Source organism: Phacochoerus africanus, chromosome 6 (assembly GCF_016906955.1).
Source record: "Phacochoerus africanus isolate WHEZ1 chromosome 6, ROS_Pafr_v1, whole genome shotgun sequence".
Taxonomy (NCBI): domain Eukaryota; kingdom Metazoa; phylum Chordata; class Mammalia; order Artiodactyla; family Suidae; genus Phacochoerus; species Phacochoerus africanus.
In genome coordinates, this window is record NC_062549.1 from 124,064,924 (window position 1) to 124,081,769 (window position 16,846).

General features: G+C 36.6%; 1 protein-coding gene across 2 annotated transcripts in view; it reads right to left on the reverse strand.

Moving 5' to 3' along the window:
- Nucleotides 1–16,846, reverse strand: part of FNBP1L (formin binding protein 1 like) — a 106,409-nt gene that overhangs the window by 25,480 nt on the left and 64,083 nt on the right. For both annotated transcript variants that reach the window (XM_047785278.1, XM_047785277.1), the window contains exons 3-6: nt 15,356–15,409; nt 13,958–14,105; nt 13,126–13,188; nt 4,098–4,202 (exon numbers count right to left, since the gene is read on the reverse strand). In XM_047785278.1, coding sequence (XP_047641234.1) covers nt 4,098–4,202; nt 13,126–13,188; nt 13,958–14,105; nt 15,356–15,409 — 370 coding nt within the window. The remainder of the gene's footprint in view (nt 1–4,097; nt 4,203–13,125; nt 13,189–13,957; nt 14,106–15,355; nt 15,410–16,846) is intronic.

Sequence of the window (16,846 nt, forward strand, 5' to 3'; positions counted from 1 at the left end):
TGTAATAGTAACTCTTCCCCTTGTAATAATCCATACAAATTGTTTCTCCTTAATAAATCCAGATATTTTGAAATTAAATAAATGATAATATTATGGGTTGAAACAGTAAGCTTTTAATCAGAAGAGGAAAAAAAGCATAAGGAATAATTTAGACAGTCATAAAGTTAGCAGTAAAACATTTTTTAAACATGACCCAGTTATATCCAACTCAGAACCACAGAGCAACCAAATAATAAAAATGTGACGTGGGGAAAAAGTATTGTTTAACAATAATTTTCACTCTATACAAAACCACAACTACCTTAAGGAATGCTTATTTAAGAACAGAGTTCTGTTCATCCCAGCTCTTGCAGAAATGCTTTTCAAATGAGTCACGTTAGTACCATCTACACTGGTGAGAACAATAGAATACAAGCAACACAAATCAATTCTAGATTTACTACAAGTGAATCTAAACAACTTTCTGAAATGTTCTAAAGTAAGAGAAAACACCAAAATAAAAAATGAACCAACTTTTCAGTGTTTCAAGCTATAGATTACGTTATATGTGAGTGCTTTGAAAACTGTTAAGCACATTCTGAATACACTTCATTATTCTAGTTCCAGTTTTTATAATTATAGTCCTTAACCTTCAAAAAATAGTTTCACAAATTGGTTCTGAACTCAGAAACAAACTGACATACAGAAATACATAGTAGCCAAGATCGCAGATAAATCCACGAAAATCCACTTAATCCACGGTGTATTTGAAGATTAAAATAAATAAGTACTATGGAGGCCAAACACTATGGCCCAGAGTATTTCTACAGAAACATCCACTTCAAGTTCTAACCTGGGACCCTAAATACACATTCAATCACTCCTCCCCTTTTCTCCCTCCTCCCACAAATGATGACTGAATAAAGGATGCCCAAGTATTCCCTACCCAGAATGGTTCTGTCTGGGGAAGCTCCTCCTGTTTCCAATCACTAGCTGTGATTCCCAAGTCTGGGACAAAGGCTCCAGCAGAGCATAAGGCTAGAAACTAAAAGTGACACCTTCCCTGGCACATTCTGGGGTTCACTTCTTCTGTCTTTCCTTCCTCCCTCTCCTCCTTCCTTCCCTCCCTCCTTCCTTTCTTCCTCTCTTTATATTTCATTAAAAACCTTTGAAAATTTTAATTGTGGTAAAGTACACAAGACACATAACAGAAGATTTACCATCAATCATTTTTAAGTGTCACGGTTGAGCACGTCCTATGTACATTCACGATGCTATACAACTGCCTTCCTTTTCTTTAGGAAGATCCAGTAATCAGCCTATTCCCTCTCCCCCCCCCCTTTTTTTTTTTAACTTTTATGAATATTTGGTTGAAATTATGTCCCCTTCTCTCCCTGGTCACTTAAAACAGAATTCCTTTATTCTCTGGTTCCTAAAGCAAATCCTCAAAGTTTTCCCAATTCTCTGATAATTAAAGGGATTGCAAACGAGTAAGAATAAAAAAGGAAGATGTAATCATTACAATTCTGAAACAGGTCAAACTAATGAGTGAATATATTAAATCTAGGTTTCAAGATGTCTGACCCGTCTCTGAAGATATTTTTGTAGACTAAATAAAGAAATAAGTTAAAAACGCGAGTCTGGTTAAGAGTTTCCTTAACTTCCTTAGTGGGTAAACAATGTATTCAATTTATGTTTGATAATGCTCTTAAGGAATCAATGTCAGCCAGTAAAGGAAGTCTCCCATATACAAAATAGTACTGTTTCCAAATGCTGTGATCCACGTTTTTATCGAGTGATGATGTAACACATTATGTGTATTAGCATGATGCCTAGAAGGAAATTAATACAGCGGATGATCAAAATCAGGATCCAAAAATCTAATAATTGATACAGATGTACTATATGCACTTTAAATACTAGGAGTACATGTTCTCTCCAAGACACATGTGGCTCATACCACACCATACGTCAAAAGATACAGGGATTTCAGTTAGCCATAAACTCAAGGAGAGTCCATCCAAACAACGTGGTTGCCCCAAAAGTCAATATATTTAGGCTACAAATAATATAAATTTAGTGTTCAAATAAGGGAATTAATCACCCTCAAAACTGATCAGACTGAACTATATCCTATTTGAGGTAACCTACAGTAAGTGGGATATTGATGAATTAGATGGTTTCCAAAGGAAAGTAGTCACAATGAAAGGTAACCTGAAGCTGTTTCACATATGGAATAGTTGAAGAAACAAGTTATCTAGGGGCAGAGAATCTACAAATATCTAAAAACCTATTATGAGAAAAAAACTGATTTTGTATTTTGCTGGTACCTCAAAGAAACTAATATTGAAAAGGGAAACAAGTGGGGTTGATAGAAAATGTTAAAGTTTATTCTAAAAAGGAACAGTCTTAAGACTGTATATTTCCAATGACAAGGAACTTACTATCATTAGCAGTCTAAGTTATTCAAAAGAGAATACATAAAATAAAAGCATCATAAATTATACTAGGAGATTTTTAAGGTAATTGTAAGCTGGAATATATATGATTTTAGGGTTTTTTTAAAAAATCGGTACAGGTGGGGAGTTCCTGTCATGGCGCAGTGGTTAACGAATCTGACCAGGAACCATGAGGTTGCGGGTTCGATCCCTGGCCTCGCCCAGTGGGTTAACGATCCGGTGTTGCCGTGAGCTGTGGTGTAGGTTGCAGACGCGGCTGGGATCCTGCGGTTGCTGTGGCTCTGGCGTAGGCTGGTGGCTACAGCTCCGATTAGACCCCTAGCCTGGGAACCTCCATATGCTGTGGAAGTGGCCCAAGAAATGGCAAAAAAAAAAAAAAAAAAAGACACACACACACAAAAAATCGGTAAAGGAGTTCCTGCTATGGTGCAATGGGATCAGCAGCATCTCTGGAGCAGCAGGACACAGGTTCAATCCCCAGCCCTGGCACAGTGGGTTAAAGGATCTGACGTTGCTGCAGCTGTGGCATAGGTCAAAACTGCAGCTTGGATCTGATCCCGGCCCAGGAATTCCATATACAGTGGAACAGCCAAAAAAGAAAAAAAAAAAAAATCAGTAAAAAAAATGTAAGGTAGAAAATGAACTGATCCACTTTTTAAACTTTTTTCTTGTTCAAATCATATAGCAAATTATAAAACTCTAAGGAAAAAACATACTAATGGTAGTCATTTGTATACATAAAAACATGGCATAAGGTCCATCTATGCTTCAAAACTGCAACATTTCAGCACTACCACTGTGTCAAAAGTTCTAAGATAAAGAGCACATACCAGGCAGGGGAGAAGGAAAAGCTGAGCAGCAACAGTTACAGGACTACTCCTACCAATAGTTATGTTACAGAACATCTGGCCCAGAGTCAGTCAGTGAATGACGACAGAGAATTCAGTTTCCCAAAATAAATGAATAACTGAATTAACTAATTAATAAGCAAATAGTTGGTAATGCATTTCTGACAGTTTTATCAAGTTTTCCCCTCTGTAAAGTTGGGACACATACCAGCCAACCTCTATTTGCACACCCCATCAACATACCTTAGACTTTCGTCTTATTTTGGAATAAGATAGAAGCTCATTCCTAACAGCAACTATGGGAGTTCCCGTTGTGGCTCAGCAGGTTAAGAACCTGACACAGTGTCCAAGAGGACACAGGTTTGATCTCTGGCCTCACTCAGTGGGTTAAGGATCTGGCATTGTTGCAAGCTATGGTGTAGGCTGCAGATGCAACTTGGATTCTGTGTTGCTCTTGCTGTGGCTGTGGCTGTGGTGTAGACCAGCAACTGCAACTCTGATTCAACCCCTAGCCCAGGAACTTCCATATGCTCCAGGTGTGGCTGTAAAAAGAAGAAGGAAAAAAAAAAGATACCTAATAGCAACTATGTCTTTCCTATGCACTTTGCATGCAAATAAGACATTAATATGTTAATTTATTTACTTTCCCAGACCAGTATGTGTAATTTAAAGTATGCAAATATTTGTGTATTTTAGATTTAGATGCAGTGTATCTCTCAGAGAAACTCTAATACCAATACACATATTGTAACCACTCTCCATATGTGACTAATAATATTTTGACATTAAAGCCATTTGGATTATTTCTTACCTTTTCAACATCTGCCTTGGTTGCATTGGTATCATTGTCCAATCTTTCATAACTTTGTTGTGCCTTTTCTGCCTCCTTGCATTCTCTTTCAAATTTCTTTTTACTCTGTTAAAAAAAATTAAAATGCTGAGAAGTAAAATTAGATTTATCTCATTAAAAAGTAACAATACTAAAATTTATGTGGAACCACAAGAGACCCAGAATTGCCAAAGCAATCCTGAGGAAAAAGAACAAAGCTGGAAGCATAACCCTCCAAGCCTTTAGGCAGTATGACAAAGAGCAGTCATCAAAATAGCATGGCACAAACCCAGACATATAGATCAATGGAACATAATAGAGAGCCTATGTGGAACAGACATATATGTCAATGGAACACAAGAGAAGAGAAACAAACCCACACACCTACGACACATGTCTGTAACAAAGGAGGCAAGAATGTACCATAGAGAAAAGTCTTTTCAGCAAGTAGCGCTGGGAAAGCTATACAGCTCCATGTAAATCAATGAAATTAGAACACTCTCATGCCATTTACAAAAACAAATTCAAAATGTGTTAAAGACCTAAACGAAACAGGACACTGTTAAATTCCTGGAAGAGAATATAAGCAAAACATTCTTGGACATAAATCACAGCAATATTTTCTTAGATAAGTTTCCTATAACACAAAAGAAATAAAAGCAAAAAGAGCTGTTGTAGCTCAGTGGGTTAGGGACCGAATGTTGTCTCTGTGCAGATACGGGTTTGACTGCTGGCCTTGATCAGTGGGTTAATGATCAGCATTGCCATGAGCTACAGTGTAGGTCACAGATGTGGCTTGGATCCAGTGTTACTGTGGCTATGGAACAGGCCTGCAGCTGTAGCTCTGATTTGACACCTGACCTTGGATCTTCCATATGCCTCAGGTGCAGCCATAAAAATAAAAATAAAGCAAAAATTTTTTAAATGGGACCTAGCCAAACTTACAATCTTTTTGCACAGCAAAGGAAGTCATCAACAAAATGAAAAAAACAACCTATGGAATGCAGGAAAATGTTTGCAGACAATGTGACTGACAAGGGGTTAATATCCAAAATACACCAACAGCTCATACAACTCAGTATCAAAAAAGGGGGGGTGGAGGAAGCAAAAGATCTAGACATTTCTCCAAAAAAGATATACAGATGGCCAACAGGCACACAAAAAAGATGCTCAACATGACTAATTATTAAAGAAATGCAAATCAAAACCACAATAAGGTATCCCCTCACACCAGTAAGAATGACTATCATCAAAAAGTTTACAAGTAATAAATCCTAGAGAAGGTGTGGAGAAAAGGGAACCCTCCTACACCACTGGGTAGCAATGTGAACTGATGCAGCCACTGTGGAAAACAGTATACAAGTTTCTCCAGAAATTAAAAATAAAACTACCATATGATCAAGCAATCCCACTCCTGGGAACACATCCAGAAAAGATGAAAACTCTAATTTGAATAGATACACGCACCCCAATGTTCAAAGCAGCACCATTTACAATAGCTAAGACATGCGAACAATCCAAGCGCCCATCAACAGACACCTAGTTTAAGATGTGATGTGTGTGTGTGTGTGTGTGCGCATACGTACAATGGAGTATTACTTAGCCATAAAAAAGAGTGAAATGTTACCATATGCAGCCACATGGATGGGCTTAAGAGAATATTATATTAAGCAGAGTAAGTCGGATAGTTATTATATGATTTCACTTATATGTAAAATCTAAAAAATAATACAAATGAATCTATATACAAAATAGAAGCAGACTCACAAACAAAAAACAAACTTATGGTCACCAAAGGAAGGGGGGAGGGATAAATTAGGAGTTTGGGAGTAAGAGACACAAATTACTATACAAACAATAGATAAGCAACAAGGGATTTACTTATAGCACAAGGCTCTATAATCAATACCTTGTAATAACTTATAATGGAAAATAATATGAAAATATATATATAACTGAATCACTGTGCTATAAACCTGAAACTAACACATTATAAATCAACCATACTTGAGGTTTTTTTAAAAAAAGTAACTGTAAGATGTTGCCACTATGTACTGTGTAAAATTGAAATTGCACACAATCTTTATAATCTAGAAAGTAAATTTTACTATTACAATCAAAGCTTTAGAAGTTCCCCTGTGGCTCAGCAGGTTAAGGATCCTGCATTGCTGCAGCTGTGGCACAAGTTGGAACTGAAGCCCAGGTTCAATCCCTGGCCTGGGAATTTCCACATGGCTTAGGAGAAAAAAGGAAAAAAACACGTTCTTTAAATATCAGATGTCACAAGGTGGTGAAGGAAAAAAAAAAAAATCATAGGCATGACTGAGTTAGTATTTACTATATATCTCATCTCTTCCCAATAAGAAAACAAATCTTATGTAGTTTATAATTTTTTATTTTAAGCTCATCTTCAGCAGGTCTTTTTTGGTTGGTTTTGTATGTTGGTTGATTGATTTTCCTTGTTTCCATTTTTTGGTGGGATCTCCATGTAGCTTGGAATGTGGAAACATCCGTCCAAAGCGGTTTGGTCTCGTTTCTTCTAGGTGTCCCAGGAATATCATCAGCCCAGAACCAGGCCTTCAACATTTTGAAAATTTTAGTTCAAATTACTATGGCTTGGCGGAGTTCCCATTGTGGCCCAGTTGGTCAAGAACCCAACATAGGAGTTCCCATCGTGGCTCAATGGTTAACGAATCCGACTAGGAACCATGAGGTTGTGGGTTCGATCCCCAGCCTTGCTCAGTGGGTTAAGGGTCTGGCATTGCCATCAGCTGTGGTGTAGGTCACAGATGCGGCTCAGATCTGGTGTTGCTGTGGCTCTGGCGTAGGCCGGTGGCTAAAGCTCCGATTCAACCCCTAGCCTGGGAACCTCCATATGCTGTGGGTGTGGCCCTAGAAAAGGCAAAAAGACAAAAAAAAAAAACCAACATAGTGAACATAGTGTCCATGAGGATGCAAGTTTGATTCCTGGCCAGACTCAGTGGGTTACGGATCCAGCATTGTCATGGCTGAGGTGTAGGTCAGTAGCTGTAGCTCCAAGTTGACACCTAGCCCAGGAACTTCCAAAGGCCACAGGTGTGGCCCTAAACCTAAAAAAAAAAAAAAAATTATATGACTTTGCAAAAGCTATTCACAATTGAGTGTGTGATATATTTACTATCCTGCATAATTTTTTATCCTGAAGTTAATGTCTTTTTTCTAAATACTCTGCTTAGTTTTCAATGAACTTTTCTCTAATTCAACCCTAGAATTCCCATTCTTTATACCTCTCTTCAGTTAATTCAACCACACTCAGAATTTTACCAATTTTATTTTCTTAATGAAATCAAGGGCCCAGAGGTTTTTGGCCTGTTGAAATTGGGACTGGTTACCAAACTAGGCCTCTGCATAACTGTCACTTTGGGATTTTCCTTCACCATTTCCTGGGGACTCCTTTCACCTCCCCCTTGATTTGAATCTCCTATTTTCCAGTTCCACAGGAAACTTCCCCTTTCTTGGTTCATGTCCTTATTTTGCTGGTACACATTCAGGAGTGGGTTACTCAAAGAAAACTTGTGGGAGATAAAATTGTTTTGAGTCTCCATGACTGAGAATGCCTTTCCATCTATTTCAATTGATAAAGTCTGGCTAGGTATGAAACTTTGAGTAGGAAATTGTCTTCCTTCAGAAGAGTACCACTCCACTACCTTTTGGCTTTCAGATCCCTTCCTGATCCCTGACCCTTTGCATAAAACGTGTTTATTTTCTGTCTTGTTTTTTTCTCTTTCCTAACTGTTCTGAAATTTCGTGAAGATAGGTTTTGCTGTGAATCCACTGTGCTCAGCCCCTGGAAAATCCTTTCCATATGGAAACTCTTGTCTTTCCATTCTGGGAAAATTGTATTAAATTAATTTTGCCTCTCTATTAAAGACCTAAATATAAGGCCAAATACTACAAAACTCCTAGAGGAAAACACAGGCAGAAAGCTCTTTGACTTAAATCACAGCAACATCTTGTTTGATCCACTTCCTAGAATAATGACAATAAAGACAAATAAACCAGTGGGACACCTAATTAAACTCAAAAGCTTTTGCACAGCAAAAGAAACTAGGAAAAAAAAAAAGACAAGCCACACAGAATGGGAGAAAATCTTTGCAAATGATGCAACAGACAAGAGCCTAGTATCCAAAATATAAAAACAACTCATACAACTCAACAACATAAAAACAAACAACCCAACTGAAAAATGGGTAGAAGACCTAAATAGACAATTCTCTAAAGATGACACAGGGATGGCCAATGGGCACATGAAAAAGTGCTCAACATCATTGATTATTAGAGAAATGCAAATCAAAACTACAATGAGGTACCACCTCACACCAGTCAGAATGGCCATTGTTAACAAGTCAACAAATAATAAATGCTGGAGGGGGTGTGGCAAAAAGGGAATCCTCCTGCACTGTTGGTGGGAGAATAAACTGGTACAACCACTATGGAAAACAGTATGGAGGTACCTCAGAAAACTAAATATAGAACTACCGTATGACCCAGCAATCCCACTCCTGGGTATATATCCAGACAGAACTCTCACTGAAAAAGATACATGCACCCATATGTTCACTGCAGCACTATCTGCAATAGCCAAGACATGGAAACAACCTAAATGTCCATCAACAGATGAATGGATTAAGAAGATGTGGTGCATATACACAATGGAATACTACTCAGCCATAAAAAAGATAAAGTAATGCCATTTGCAGCAACATGGATGGAACTAGAGATTTTCATATTGAGTGAGGTAAGCCAGAAAGAAAAAAACAAACACCACACGATATCACTTACTTGTGGAATCTAAAATATGGCACAGATGAGCCTATCAACAAAGCAGAAACAGATCATAGCCAAGGAGAACAGACTTGTGGTCCCCAAGGGGAAGTGGAGAGGGAGTGGGATGGACGAGCAGTGTGGGGTTTTGGAAGCAAACTCTTACTGCAAAGGATGGGCAATGAGGCCCTACTGTACAGCACAGGGAACTGTGTGTGACTGGGTTACATTGCTGTACAACAGAACTTGAGGAAACACTGTAGATAAACTATACTTCAATAAGAAAACTTTGCCTATCCATTTTCTATGTCTTCTGTTTTTCAACATGATTATTTTGAAAATGAGTCCTCTAATTCTCTTACATTTTTTTCTCGTATTTTCAGTCTCTGTCATTTTGCTGTACTTTGAGGGATTGCTTCAATTTCATTTTTTTTAGTGAGCTATCCATCAAGTTCTTTTTTGTTCTTTATATGTTCCCTTCTTACTAGTATCTTGTTCCTACTTCATGAATGTAATAGCTTCTCTATTCCCTATGAAAATACTAGTTTGGGATATTTTGCTTATTTGTTTTTGCTTTTTAATTTCCATTTCCTTTCATAGTCTTTGTTTCTTCAAAGTTGCTCTTTTCCCCCTGCATACTAGTTTTAGTCTCTGGTGTTTACATTAGATGTTTTCTTTAAATGTCTGGGGATTCCTAACTATTTGCCCTTATTTAAAAAGCTAATTGGATTATGGCCTTTTGTTCTACATTGTTATAGAAACTGTGGTACCTCTATCTTCAAGTCTTTCCTCTCAAGCTAATTAGATTCCACAGAGAGACTCTTTCAACTTCTTGCCTGTAAAATACATGCCTTGCTACCCATATTTTGAGAATTACTCAGAAGAAAGCAGCAGACGCCTACATTTTCTATTTACTTAACCAGTTTCAACTTCAATTTCTTGTCTTGGGGATTACAAAACTATACAGATAGTGCAAACCTCAAAACTACAAGGTCAAAAGGTTTAAATTTCTCACAGGATTACCTGCTACTCCTTGACCTTCAGATACAGACAAGTTTATTTGCTGCCTCTCCTGGCCAGTGGGCAGAGTTCCTGCCACCTTTCACTAAAGGTTTAATCCTTTAAAGGTTCAACATTATACAGGGACTTCAGTTCCAACTTTCCAAACATACAGAGCTAAAATCTAAGCTCTCTCCCTGTGTGATAAGAAAACCCGAGGCTTTAGCAAGGTCCAGTAAACCACACCCCAAGCCTCTGAAACCACTTTCAAATGCCACTGTATCAGCTCATACACCTACTTCTCTGGCTTTTAATTTACCCTTAGTTTCCAGCAGTTAGAGATTTCCCTTTCTTTCAGGTAGCTCTGCTAAGGGCTTAAAATACAATTAAAGAAATATTTTAGCTGTTATATATAGGTATTTGCAGACAAAAGGTTTCTGAGTTAGCTCAGTTTGCCTTATAAGCTAGAACCAGACACATCTGTAACTTGTATCAATTAAATGTACTCAGATAGTTCTTATAAAATTTTTAAAATGTACTATTTTCATTATATAAGACATCAAATGAAATACATACAATATACTCAAAGCATAAATATACCTGAATACACATAATGTGACTTTCCTATGAAGATTAAAAATTAAATTTCCACATGCAAATCTCTAGAACTCAGTTCAGAGTTGTTTTCAAATTGAATAGCTATAGCTACTAATTTTGGTATAATTTGAGGCAACTCATATACAAAAGTATTTTTATATCAAGTGTCATACTGTTTGTGGGGAAAAAACCTACCTAATAATTTCCTTGCAACAACAAAAGACTCCTGAGTACAATAATATTAAAACGACTCCTTCCCTGAAAGCTGTCATTATGCAACGCAGGGATATACTCCAGAAAAGACTCTTCTTTCTCCTCCATCCTCTGTACCGCACACTCATCAGTAGCCACTTCTACTCCCTCGTTCTTTCCAACAAGAGCCCACCTCCCAGCATGATACTTGCTTCGCCAGCCTCTCCACAGCTGGGGCATGATCAAATAATCTAATTCTGTCAGAGGCAGCCGCGAGGAGGTCTGCTGGGGGTTTCCTGGGAAAGCTTTCCTTCCCCAGTAAGAGGAAACAGACGATAAATGCTTCCTCTTTCCTGCTTCTGCATGCAGCTGAATGAGGACATGATGCTTGGCTGCTTAGGTCAACCACTGACCATAAAGGGACAAGCCTGTGGCAAAAAGCCAACATGGTCTAGACAGCAACATGGACAGACAGACAAAGCAGCCTTGGTGACGTTACTGAGCTATTGACCACCTCTAGAACTGATCTGTTTCTGAGCCCGGCTCTTAGGAACTCATATGCTCTCTTACACAGACACCTGTCTGACAGACCTACCATCTCTGATGCTTCTACCTTCTCCATCTCTGACCGCTCCTTCAAAATCTTCGTAGGCTACTGTCTTGTGCCCTCATCTTAAATGCCTGGGGCTAATGGCTGTCTCGGAAAATTTTGTTTTCAATATTCAATACTCTGTCACTAATTCAATCTGTCTCTCCTAGTTCTTTAAATCTCCTCTCAATTATTTCAAACACGTTAGGAATTTTACAATTTCATTTTCTTGATTAAACATGAAGATATGGAACTAGGAAAGGCATCCTACACACATTTCTATATATTATACAGAAATCATATTTGTCTGCCTCCCTCACTAGACTGCAGGCTCCACAAAAACAAGATTCATATCATATTTGCTTTTGTACCAGACTGAGAACATAGTATGGATGCCTTCGATAAACAAGAGTCGAGTGCAACTCACCTTTATTTCATGATACTGTTAATGTAATGTTTTTGATGCTTCTTTCTTATGACCCTTAAAACTTTTGCTTAATAACCACCAATTGTTCCAAATAAGTCAGCCTATATCAATAGGAATGATCTGTGCCAACCCCAGTTTTTAAAGAGACCAATGACTCATGAATGCAGGAGCCTGTTGTTTTGTGCAAATGAAAGACACACATACACACACACTCATTAGGTGGCAGATACTAAGGATGCCTGCTAAGGCAATTTAAATTTTAATAAATGTAAACACTCCCTAAAAGTCTTGCTGAAACCAATTAGAAAATCAAAACAAAAATGAAAACAGATTATTAATATACCTAGGAATTCTTAATCAGTACTGGTGTTAGAATCTAACATCAACAACAGTCACATAGTAGAAGTTTAATCTAAGCTTCGAGCACATGCTTTTAAAAAGGAAAGGAAAAAGCTGTAAACCGTACATGTATATGCATGAGTAGCTTTCTTTTAATCTCAAAAGTCCTTTTTCCAATCAACACAAACCAAACTGATTAATTTAACATGAAAAACTCCCTTCAGCATAAAAGTGTCCACCATAAAAATCAGGCAAAGAGTAAACTGCTTGCTAACATGAGGGTTCAGAAAGAATGGTGACCTTAGACTACAGCGCACCATCTGGCAGAGCATTTTACGTAAAGACGGCGTTCCATGTAGACATCATGGTTCTCAAAAGACTATACGTATGTCAGGATATTTAAGAAAAACTACATTAGCGAGTTGCCTTTGGAACGTTTATAAAGTTAAATTTTTTTTGGGTGTGTGCCAATTATCTTTTTTTTTAATTAATGTATAGTTGTTTTACGATAAGCAGTTATTATGCTTTTATAATGCTACCCTATAAATGACTTTATTTCCTACGGTGGGATAGACTACAACCAGCATCTGAGTACTGGAAACATTCACATTACCACAGAATCAATGAACTAGAAGAAACATTTTATACAATCTAGTCCACTGTTTTCATTTTTAATACGCTAAAAATGAAGTCAAGAAAAAATCAGGTGCCAAGGAAAAGGCAGAACTAGAATCTAGGTTCTCTTAGTCTCAAATTATCTTCTAAGGTCTATCACTATTTCCTTATTACTTTCATCCTCTATCAATATTTTATAATAACAACGGCAAAGTCAAAAATAATCTTCTTAAACGTTTACAATTATCTGAAGATTACAGAGTTGGTACTAGCATAGAACCATACAGAAAAAAGGAAAACAGACAAAACGACCTCCCATTCTCTATGTATACCAATTTCAAATTATGAATAATACTACACTGAGAAACATTAAACTCAAATAGATGTGAAGCGTAAGAGAATCCAGGGCTAAACTAGTCTATGCTAAACATGAAAACACTATAACTTACGTTATCCATCTGTTTCCAGCACATATCAAGGTACTGCTGAGCTTTCCGCCCCTCCTGAAGATGCTAAAGATCATAAACAAAACAAATTTTAAAATATATTTAAATATTAATTAAAGTCTAAAGTCCCAAAAAGGCTTTTCATGTAATTTTGTTCCAAGATACTAATTACATAACTTTATCAAGACCTAGGAAGAGGTTATTAGTAAAGCAAAACCTCTCTAAAACGCATTTTATAGATTAAATACTTTAAACACTACCCTTAAAATAGATTAAAAAAAACTCTCAAAAAATACATGATTATCTTGAAGAGGGGTTGGCAATGCTCTCTATAAAGTGTCAGGTAAATATTTTAGGCTTTGCAAGCCACCCGGTCCCTGCTATGAATATCCAATTCTGCTAATGCAATGCGAAAGCAGCCACACACAGTACAGAAGTGAATGAGTGGGTGTCGGTTCCAATAAAACTTTATGGTCACTAAAAGTTGAATTTTGTATCATTTTCACATATCATGAAATAGTCTTTTTTTCCCCATTTTCCTTTCAACTACCTATAAATGTAAAATCCATTTTTCAAGTCATGAGAACTAAGGGAAAAAAACAAGCACTAAGCTAGATTTGGCCCACTAGCTGGAGCTGACCAAACATTGGTCTTAAAACCAAAAGGATCACAAATTAGCAAGAGTGTCTTGAGATAATTTCAGCTAGAAGAAAGTTAAGTAGAAAACCAGTTTATGCTGAACATTATTTTAAAAAGTAAAATTAAAAAGCAATTACTTTATTTCTGTGAAAATATTTCATATACTACTATAATTATATAAAAACATAAGAATTACCATTTTTCTTTCAGTTTTCAGATCATGAGCATATCTCATTAATTCACCATAAACTCTGTGCGCCATTTCTTCTGCTACTACTTCTCGCTGTCCTGCATAGTCATTTAACTCATTAAGGATGTTAAAAAAGGCTATACACGAAGTAAACCTGACAAAAACATTAAAAATGGTGAAATTTATTTTTATTCTCATTACAAATGCTTTTTGTGAGGTATAGATTAAGCCTGGCACTTGACAAATTTTAACAAACTCAACCTAAATCTCAGCTACTAGCTCTAAATTAACTTTGTATGAAAAGAATCCTGCATTAAGCTCTAGTTGCACATGTCCGTATTCGAGTAGTCTTAATTTAAAAGTAAAGGGATATATGGGGGTCAAAAAATATTAAGAATACTACCTGTGGGCTCTTTTGGCATACTGGAATCTCTTAAGTTGCCAAATGACTGGCCTGAGCTTGGGAATGAACCTGGATTCCTAGGCTTGGTAGCCGAACCTGTTGCAGACATGATGTGCTTGCTCTGGAGGACAGAACCTGCCAGTCGTACCACTCAAATGCATCTTGAAGGTGATCTACAGAACAACTGGCTATCAGCTCTGTTCACAGCTGCCTGTAAGCCTGCCCACATCCTGAATGGAAGTAAAGTACCACTATGGTTGACACCATAGAGGGGTAAGAAGGGGCAAAAATAAGGATAAAAATATGTGTGTGGAGGGAAGGAAGAAACAAAGAGAATCGCTGTATTAAAATGTATGGATCTACTTGAATACAGTGATGGAACACTCTTCCATAAGCTGAAGGAGGAGAGCTCAGCCAGAACTCCATGAACGCTAAACCTGAGGATCCTCTGACAACCGACAATGAAACTCAAATCTGTTTTAAGTCTCATCTCTCTCTGGTACTGCATTTTACAACCATTCACGAATCCCCCTTTTTAAGAATGACAACAAAAAGCTCATAGGCAATTCCTAACCTTTTATTCAGAGTTCCAAAATTATCATGACAACTTATTCCTTTTCATTGCCCCTTTAAACCAACCAGCCGAGCTGTCTTACTACCCGTAAAAAATCAAAGCAAGAATCTCAAAAGCTGACGACTACAAAATAAAGTTTTGGAAAAAATATCCTTTTCTTCTGGAAATTACATCATTCAAGTGGAAGCCCTGTCCACACTACTTAGAACCCATACTTTATCTATAACATTCCAGAAAACTATCCCCAGTGAAGTATAAGCATCCTAATAATAATAATAGTTTCCCCTTTTATAAACATAAATTTTTCCTTATATAAACTTGTAAAAATATTTATTAAAAAACTAACAGCATAATATTTACCAAATAACAAAAATGTAGGTATTCTTTTAATTTTTAATACATAATAATAAATAGGTATAAAATTTACCGTGGCTCTTCATCTTTGGAGGAACGTTTGGGACAGTACTTCTTAACCAGATTTCTATAGGAAGAAGATTTTTTAAACATTTATTAAAAATACTGTTGTTAAAATCTAATATTCTAAAACTTTCCAATTTCACTAAATCATCCTCTTTCTCTTCAGATTGTATAAATCTTTCACCTTTTCCAATTCCACTAAATCAAGAATTTGATATAAAACAAATAAGACAAAAACATGATCAATTACCATTAACATAATATATGCTCATCATTTATATTTTTCTTAAAATACTACTACCTGAAGAAAGAAATGTTATTTCTATGTTTATATGATTGTAATCATAAAAATTTGATTGATTATGCCATCAAACAAAAGAAGAGGAAGAATAAAAGAAACAAAGTACTCAGTATATGAAACTAAGTCACGGCAAAAAGACACATATTTTAAAGAAATATCATCATTTTGTTTTGCAAATTAAAGATTTTAATACTAAGATAAAATGTAAACAGATGCAGCCTCAGGATAAAAGAACAGCTGGTCAATACCTCCATAACTCTACTTTTATATGAAAATCATTACATGATCCTTAAACTTCTTTTTAGAATTACATTCTAATCTATAACTTTCTTAGCCTGCATCGATGTCCATTCTTGACAGTCTCGGACTAGAATGCTATCTCATTTCATCTCTGCAAAATCAGAGGTGGACTAGCAATGTGGACCCTGGAGTCAAACTGGACTGCATAGGTTTTGTGTGGCATATGTGTGGCTTTAAACAATTTACTCACCCTCTCTGTGCCCAGTTTTCCATAAATGATAATAATAATAATACCACTACCCTACAGAGTAATAAGAATTAAAGTAGACAGTATTTGCAAAGCATTTGCCAGTATTTTGTATCATGCTCCTCAAAGTCTAATCCAAGGACCAGTAAAGGTGCACAGACTTTGTTACCTATCCATAACAAGCTAAGTACAAAAGTTAAGAGTAATTTCATGTCTGTTGAATCTAACAGTCAAAAAAATAAGGCCTGTATTTCATGTCTCTTTTTATGTCATTTTTTCTAGCATTAAATTTTTACTGTATTTTATAAAAGCACCAGCAGAAACTTTAAAAGAAACTAGTCCATCATCACAAATGGACTAGCTTGTGCACTTACAGTTTAATTATATCCATAGTTTTGGCAATTATGAGGTAATGGATTAACTTATGACGCTACAACCACAGTCTCCAACCTATAAATGGGTTGTATTCTAGAAATAACTTAGAGTCAGTGAATTCCAACCATGAAACCATGAATTACTTTAAACAAAATCAAGTCAAACTTGGGCAAAGAACATTTCAAAAAAGCGAGTAGTTTCTAATTCTGAACATGTTTTTATATCAGCATTTTAAGCATTGTTTAGAGTTCAAGGCTATAGCGGACATTTGTTGTTTATGCCTACTTGTATCACTCACTACCCTTTTTTCTTCTGTAACAGTTTGTGACAGGCACATT